At 42.7% G+C, this 9,061-nt stretch overlaps 1 protein-coding gene across 1 annotated transcript in view; it reads left to right on the top strand.

Moving 5' to 3' along the window:
- The first annotated feature begins 628 nt into the window (after positions 1-628).
- Ankrd55 (ankyrin repeat domain 55) overlaps positions 629-9,061 on the top strand; it is a 154,967-nt gene continuing 146,534 nt past the window's right edge. Inside the window, exons 1-2 of the mRNA XM_008840381.2 lie at positions 629-752; positions 1,062-1,152. Of these exons, the coding sequence (XP_008838603.1) occupies positions 1,098-1,152 (55 nt within the window). The 5' untranslated portion in view covers positions 629-752; positions 1,062-1,097. The remainder of the gene's footprint in view (positions 753-1,061; positions 1,153-9,061) is intronic.

Genomic DNA, 9,061 nt, shown 5'->3' on the forward strand with positions numbered 1-9,061 from the left:
CTCCTGAGGGTGCTCTCTGGCCAATATACACACATGCACATGTATCCTCTGACACACACATGAACGTACCATGCAAAATTCACAAATGAGATATGTACATTTTACAAAAACACAAACAAAATGTATAAATTGTTTCATCTAGCCATAGACATGCCTTCTTCAAATGAGTATACACACACACACACACACACACACACACACACACACATATATTTCTTACCTCAGATTTTTAAGTCTACAGGATGAATTTACTACTATTTACTCAGCTGCTTTGCAAATGTGTACATTTGGATGGCTTGTCAGGTTTCACCACACATAATGCAGCAATACACACCCTCGTGACTGCAGACTGTTTTCATTTTGCCGGCACTAATACTTGAGCCTTGAAATACCACCTTTCAAATAGCACTTCCTCCCCAGCCTTCCTCTCAGTAGGAACACTCCAAAGAGAGCTGAAGATCCCTGAGCTGCAGGGATGCATAATTGCTCCACAGGACACGTGGCCTGCAGCCTCCTGCTACAATATTTACGTCCTATTCCATTGAGATGGCACTCTCTGTTCACATGACCCAAATGCAGCTCTCACTCCACCAAGAGCACAGCCCAACGCAGTCTGCACTGGCAGCTACGCACATGCTCTGTCTGGCCCTGTGAATCCTCACTCACCCATTGAGATTTCAGTTGGGTTAAAGCAACGTTCCAGCTGCCTAACAAGCTCTTGACCTGCAGCGTTTTCTTGGCCCAGATTCAAGGCAGGCACCTCCATGAGCACTGTTTTTTAGGGTTCTGGCTGCTTTGTCTATCAATTGGGGGTGAGGTGTATAGTACTTATGCGTGAGTATAGCTGAATGGGGCTGAGAGTAACTCTTTCTCCCCTGCAGGTTTTAGAGAAGAATATTTCTCTCTCTCTTTTATTTATTTATTTATTTTTTATCGCTGGCCTTCACAGCAACCTGCAGCTATAATGAATGCTTAAATCTCAAACAGGAGCCTTAGCAGCGATGCTGTAGCTGACTGACATGCTGACTACATCATGTGAGATGGTGTTTTCTCCTCTCCAGAGCCCTGGATGCTTTTTGCTGCTCAGATGGTAAAGGATGAGACAGGCTACCATGGATTTCAACGCCTCTCCTATGTTTGATCAACAGAAAGGTAAAATGCTGCTTTATAGGTCCTTTGGTTCTGGGCATTGTTAGAGCAACAAAAGGGATTTCCAGTTGTAAGGCGAGGCGCCAGTGTGTGTGTGTATGTGTGTGTGTGTGTGTGTGTGTGTGTGTGTGTGTAGTGGAAAGAAGATTTCATTTAGAAAACAAATCTGTTATGAAGGCTCACTTATAACTTAATAAGCTTTTTGGAAAATAATAAGCTTATGATCTTTCTATCTTGTTATATCTTGTTAAAGTATTTCGACTTAGTTTTAAAAACTGGGTTTAAAGCGCATTAGCTACTTTAGATAGTGTTGTCTTCATGCTGTTTTTTAAATGTATACTAAAGAAAGTAATATAAGAATACATCCTGTGCTTCTTTCCAGCCTGTAAACCCAGTATTTTATCACTACAGCTTCATAAGACAGTGGATTCCCTTCAGGGAGAGACGTGGCCCATATATGGGTCAGGCTGACACAATATCTCACTCAAGACTATAGAGTGACATATTATTTGCAATGTCAGAGTGTTTCTCTCTTACCCATCATTTCCAGAATGGAAGTGATTTTCCACAGGCAAAGTTTGCTGTGGAATTAACTCATCCTTATCATCATCAGCTGTCTAGCCATCAGGTCCACACATATGCATTTTGCATATGCAGTATGTCTCCACACATGCACTTGTAATCTGTGTAATTATACATTTTGTTCTATGTATGTGGAGGAAATGTCCACTCTTTAACTATAATGAACATTTCTAGAACCTTTTTATAAATTATCTGGCGTTTAATCCATTCTCTATGCTATGAAATTCTTTTGCATCTTAAGTTCCTTTGGTGGTTTTACTTGTTTTGGCTACAGCAGGAAATGGTGGCTTGTGAAGCCTCACTGTGAAAACCCATTCTCTCTTTTTCCCCTTTGCTGATTGAGGCCATTGCTCCCTTCCCTCAGTCTGTATCTGGCTTTACAGATGGATGATGTTTGCTCAGTAGGTATCTCAATAATAGCTTGGATTTAGGCTTGTAAAGTACCTGGTTTTCTGTGTGTGTGTGTGTGTGTGTGTGTGTGTGTGTGTGTGTGTGTGTGTACCTTTAGAACATCCTGGTTCACATTGTATCTGGAGAGAGGCACCATAGGAAAGGGGCTTATTCCAACTCCTTACCCCATCCCCTTCCTCTCTGTACATTTTGTTCCACTGACCGCAATCAGCAAATGCAAGAAATCTGCTTAGAACCAAGGCTTTCACGCTGGCTGAAAAACGATGCTGCTGAGCAGTGCAATCACTGAGAAACAATAGGTTTATTTTTGAGGACTAACTTGAAGGAGCAGGGCCTGACTACAGAGCTAGCCCTTCATAATGAATTAATCTGTTCCAATGAGGTGCCTTCTAACAGGAATGAGGCCAAGACATAATTAATTTAGAATATTTATTTCCTTCTAACATTTTTCGTGAGAGCAATTCATAGCAATTCCTCTACCCTCAACTGGATTCTTCCCATAAACATAACCTTCTTGCCTTCTCTACATTTCTGCCTCCTTTCTCTCTGGAATGACTGTATGATGGGAATAGCAGGGGCTTCTACATCTTAGCCATGTGACCTTGGTATTTTACCTAACTTCTCTGGACTTTAGTTTCCTCAGTAAAATAAACGAAATAATGTTTATGTAGCAGGGTTGTTACAAAGACCTAAAATAATACTTAAGAAGCAGTTACCACATTGCCTGAGGTACAAGAAGTGTTTTCACATTGTGGCTGCTGCCGCTGTTACTGCTATCATTATTACCCCTCAGACCTGGAGATCCTCAAGAGGAAAAGACTTTTCACCTCTTGATCTCCAGCTTAAATATAATATTGCTCAGTTACAGGGCTTTGTTACTGCTGGGAGATTAGCTTACATTCATTATTTTACTCAGAAACTCAGAGTACCACTTAGAGCAAGTAAGTTCTGGAGTATTGATTAACAAATGATCCCCAAGTAGTTCTGTTAATCGTTTTTTTGTTTGTTTGTTTGTTTGTTTTGTTTTGTTTTGTTTTGGGTTTTTGAGACAGAGTCTCTCTGTAACCCCAGCTGGCCTGGAACTATGTAGATCAGACTGGCCTTGAACTCACAGAGCTCTGCCTGCCTTTGCTGAGATCTAAAGGGTATGCCACCACACCCGGCCTCCTTATCTTTCTTAAAAGCATGAAAAGATCTTAATAAGTTTTATAAACTGAGCAGATTTCTAATATTATATCATTAGGCAAAAATTTAATGAAGTGAAATGACTCTGGAAAAACTGAGAGTGGAGTTTTGGGGAAGGATTTTTCCATGAAACCAACATCTGGAGAGTTGAAACCAAGAACAGGTTCACATGCAGATGTTCCATGAAACCAACATCTGGAGAGTTGAAACCAAGAACAGGTTTACATGCAGATGTTGACAGAGACATTTCTTCTAGAAGTTTAAATGTGTTGTAAGGATTCTTTCCCTGGGGAGATGTAAACAAATGTTTACCCTTTCCTTATGGATGACAAACCGAAGTATGATTCCGCCAAGGTCCCAGAACCAATGAGTTTATTGGCCTTAAAAACATGGTGAGGAGTTGTTACTCCTGGGAGCCTGAGTGACCCCAAGCAGCTGCACCACTGCAAAGTCTCACCCCAGCAGGCAGGACAACTTTCCCATTGCTGCATAGAGTTCCCTCTCAGTGAACCATCCACAGCACCTCCTGAGACCACAAGGCCATGTGCATTTAGGACTGAACTACAAACAAATGGCTGGGAGGTGCAGGAGGGAGGGGCTGGAATCTCCGGTGAGGTAAAATGGAGGGAAATGGAGATGCCTGCATCAAACCCACAGAGATTCCAGTTTGATGGGTATGGTTATGACCTGATAAACATGTCCTGGATGTTCTGATCTGAAGCCCAGTTTGAGAACCAGTCATTCAGCTCATCCCCCTAACATTTCAGGAGGGATAACTGAGCAAAAGAATGACTCAAGGTGGCCCTTCTAACAGTCACAACCCACCAGTTACTAACAGGGGATCCAGGCCAGGGTGCTCTCTATCTAGACAACAGGGAAGCTTCCCCTTACTCAAGATCTCTGGCCTAGCAACTATTGTGGGGTGGGCATAGACCAGAACTCATTTCATGATTGTGCAGCAAATAAGGGAGCATGCGATACAGAGTGATCCACAGGCTCTAACAATGAGAATCTTGGTCTTCAGTCTCATCCCCCATACACTGTGGATGATCTTGGATACCCACAGGGTCTCTGGGGTCTTCCAGACCAGGTTATCTGCCAGGTTGGCCCAGGCTCTGACCTTCCTCGGGAGGGAGGAAGCCTGGGTCTTCTGGACTCTGGGCTTCTGCATCTTGTGCTTTCGTTCTGCTTTCACCATAGCAACAGCTCCCTGGTACCACATACTCTTCCTGGCTAGCTTCCCTCTCAAAGCCCACACGCAGGAAAGGACTATAGTAAAATCATTTACTACACAAGCACAGCGGTTCCTGCTGAAGTCGAAGTGTTGCATAACAAAGGAATCTGCATTTTCAGTTTTGCCTCAACTTCAAGAAAAACTTTGCTGTATCGGAAGAAATTCCAGGCCCTAGAAAGAAAACAGGAGAAACAGCTGGTCCCCAGGGCCTCCATGTGGTGATGAGCCAGGAGGGCCAGGCCCTACCCCAATTCTGTGAGGAAATGAGTCTGATGAGGCTGGGTGGAGTGTGCAGGCACATGGCGGGATGTAGGCTCCTCACTGCCTGTTTCTCTTGGAGAATCATCGCTGAGAAAATGAAAGGGTTGGTCTTCCTGCTCAGATTCAGACCGGTTACCCGTATCCTAGAACTACTGTAATGAACTACCACCAGCTGTTTAAAACAACAGAAATTTGCTCTCTCATAGTTTTGGCAGCTGGAAGCCTAAAATCGAGAGTCAGCAGGAGCATACTCCTTCCAGAACTTTCAGGGACGAATCTTTCCCTGCCTCTTCCAGTTTCAGGCGTCCATGGCCTTGTCATTTCCATCTCTGCCTCCATCTCTGTCCCCTAGACTGTGTATGTGCATCTTCTGTGTGCACGGTGCATGTCTGAAACTCCCTCTGGCCCAGACAATCCAGGATAAACTCCTCAGGAGCTACAGCCTAACCCTAGCTTTTCCAATCAAAGATAATCTTTCTTTCATCCCACATAAAGCAATAGTCATAGGTTCTGGGAGTCAAGACATGCATATGTCTTTAGAGTCACCATTGACCTGATACATGAAGTGAGACACCAACTCTCAGAAAGCAGGCAACCCCATGACATGGTTTGTGGTAAAAACCAGTTCTTATTTAAGTTAGAGGAAAAGCTGGCATATAAGAAATGGGAGGGAGCGTTCATTTGGTGCTGACTCTGAGCAGGGGCTGTACATGACAGCATGAGAGGAGAGCTCAAGTCTGCAGAGCAGTTAGCAGAACCGGCCCCCTATGCTAATGGCTGCATTTAGCCAGACTTTTCGACTCCCAGTATCAGCCCAATTCTCTTTATACCTTTTATCTGTGGAGTTTAGAAAGCTCACAACCTACCCAACATTACCACAAAGTAAGAAGCAAAGTGGGATTCCAGCCTAAATCTGTTTCACCTCAAACCATATGTTCTTTTTGACATAATATGTTGCCTTCTTGGGCAATATAAAATTTAAATGGGGGTCTGGAGAGATAGCTCAGCAGTTAAGAGCACTGACTGCTCTTGCAGAGGACCCGGGTTTGGTTCCCAGCACCCATGTGGCGACTATGAACCGTCCTTAACTCCAGTTCCAGGGGAATCCAAAGCCCTCTTCTGACCTCCACAGCATTGCATGACACAGGTGCACTCACATAGATGCATGCACTCATATACATAAAACAAAAATAATAAAATATTTTTAAATTTAAATGGAAAAAATAAAGCATCAACAAGAATCAAATTAACGAACCATTTATTTTCATAATCAGGATGTTGTTATCCCATTCTGTTTAGATTTTGAAAGCTTCTACACACAGGTGTGCTGATTTTAAATCTCAACTTCTCATCTGAAATGAGACTACTAAACAAAGAGATTTGCACTTTGCTGAAAGAGCAAAAGTTGAAATTGCAGTGTAAGAACCAGATGCTTCCAAAGACAGAAGAAGCAAATTCAAAAGGGATTTGAGGAAGAGAGCAGGGAAAGACAGGCAGAGGAGACTGCAGAGATAGGGACTTACTTGGCGTTAGCTAATGGTTTCAGGCTCAAAGGCTTTGAAAAAGTCTGAAACAAAACTGGAGCACTGATTCGTAGGTTGACTTCTGATTGACAGTTCAGGCAAATGTCTAACAGGAGACCACAAGGCAAAACACCACCCACTGGATCAAAAGCAGATTATCTGTTCCAACTGAGTTGAAAGGCAGGTTATCTTGTCCCTGTCTTGTTTAAGAAGAGGAACAGACAGGAAATAGAGATGGAAGAAGAATGTGTTTCCAGAGTTCAGGCACCTAAGACCAAGCCTTCCGCTTTTCTCTGCTTCCTCTGTTCTGTTCCTTTCTTCTTCCTGTCAGCCAGCTCCCAGGGAAGACTTCCAGAGACCCATCCCTTCTAGAGACTGCTGTGACGCCTGTCTGTTCCCATCTCAGAAGGTTCTACCCTCAATAGCCTGAGGGTATTGAACAGTATGAATAGTATTCATATGAATACTATGAATAGTATTCATTCCTCTCTTTCCACCCTTCCCAGCTCCTTTTATCAATGTATACCGAAGGAAGCACCTGTCTTAACCAAATACCTACCAGTCACAGAATGAGCATGATTAAATGTTAGAAGACTAGGCGAGTGATGTCATTGACAGCTTTGTCCACCACAGGAAAGCGCTACTCTTAGGTATGGGAGTCTGGAAATGGTATCCAGGGAGCAAGGAAGCACATGTCTCCTGTATCTGCTCTGTTGTTTCCAACAAACTCACAGGAACCACTTCAGAAGTCTTAACCCTCAACTCATCCAGAACTGAGCTGGGTCACCACACTGAGCTTTTCCCACCCTCTCTGTTCATCAACTTACAATACTGCAGGACTGGGCATCTCTGTGAGTTACCTCATGTCTATGGATTTCCCCTTTGGTACCATCATTTTGGTACCTAAAAGAAAACTACTAAAGGCTGCAGAGATGGCCCAGCAGTTAAGAACACTGGCTGTTCTTGCAGAAGACCCAGGTTTGAATCCCAGTACCCACATGGGCGCTAACAACTGTCCTTAACTCCAGTTCCAGAGGATCCGATGCTCACTTCTGGCCGCCTCAGGCATTGCACAACACAGGTGCACTTACACACATGCAGGTAATACACTCATACACACAAAATAAATAAAAATAATAAAAATATTTTAAAAAAGAAAACTACTAAACTTTTAGCTCTTTTTATATGAAACTAACATTTCACCCATACCCAAACATGGACCAAGGTAAGAAGGCAAAGATCCGAGTGACTGATATCCAGGGTTGGTGTCCAGGATGTGGCTGGGCTAGACACCACCTCATTTTGAAGTGTTATCACATACTGAGTGCACTGGCAAATCTCAGAAAGCCTGTGGGACATTCGGTACGGTGTCTGCTATTCTGAAAACTCGTGTCTTGAATGGTCTACAACTAGGATCTTCTGATTTTTTTATCATGATAGTTCCACCCCACTGTTGACTCTCCACTAATAGTTTTGTATGCTTAATAAGGGCCCTTCATTTGCTTCTCTTTGTGAAAATTGAGACTGACACTTGGTTATTAATCTGTTCTATTTCATTGGTTATACTGAGGAAGGAGAAAAAGACATATATTTTACATTTCTAAATATGGTCTCAGAACATTAAATATGTGTACATAATAGGTAATAGTGCTCTAATAAATTTTTTGCTTTTTTTTTTCTGGCCCATGCTGGGTTTTAATGCATGCAAAGCAAATACTCTACCACTGAGCTACAGCCCCAGCCATTTTTTAGCTTTTTACTTGAAATAATTTCTGTGTGTGTGTGTGTGTGTGTGTGAGAGAGAGAGAGAGAGAGAGAGAGAGAGACAGAGACAGAGAGAGAGAGACAGAGAGACAGAGAGACAGAGAGAGACAGAGAGACAGAGAGACAGAGACAGAGACAGAGAAATGTGTATGTATGAGTGGTGTATGCACATATGTAGGTGGGTTCACACACCTATACAGACATATGAGGAGGCCAGAGAAAGGTGTGGGTGTCCTGCTGTATTGCTGCCTTATTTCCTTGAGATAGGGTCTCACAGAAGCTGAAGCTCACCATTTCAGCTAGACTGTCTGGTCAGCCAGCCCCCAGCAATCCTGTATCCTGCCCCTCACAGCAGGTACACATGTGGCCACGCCCTACTTTTTACATGGGTGTTGGGGATCAAACTCACATCTTCATGCTTGCACAGCAAAAATTCTTACCTGTTCTGCCATCTCTGCAGCTCCAGGAAATAATTTTTAATTTATAGAAATGTAAGACTAAAAATAGTATGAAAAATATTTGAATAGTTTCTACACAGATTCACCTTAGTATTTTAGCCCATTTTATCATTTGCTCTCTCTCACTCTCTGTATGCTTCTGGGTGTGGGTATGGGGTAGGGGGTATATGTGTGCATACCTTTAATCTGCTGTCTGCATCCCAATTTTGTCTGCTGATTCAATAATGTCTTTTACAGCAGTAACCCCTCCCAACTCCATGGAAAATGCTGTCTAGAAGCAGGTTTTTTCAGTTAGCGTGTCTCTTGACTTGCCTCTAATCTGGTACATTTCTAGAGACTCTCTTTGACTCTTATGACATTTATATTTTTTTGTTTATTAGAAGAAGCATTTCATTACAACAGCATTAACCTATTCAATAACATTTTTCTGAGCTAGGGTATATCTCTTTCAAAATTGGCTGTATATTTTTAGGTTTACAGATGAATTATTATGC

The sequence above is a fragment of the Nannospalax galili genome, unplaced genomic scaffold (genome assembly GCF_000622305.1).
Source record: "Nannospalax galili isolate Female #2095 unplaced genomic scaffold, S.galili_v1.0 scaffold339, whole genome shotgun sequence".
NCBI classification, from domain to species: Eukaryota; Metazoa; Chordata; class Mammalia; order Rodentia; family Spalacidae; genus Nannospalax; species Nannospalax galili.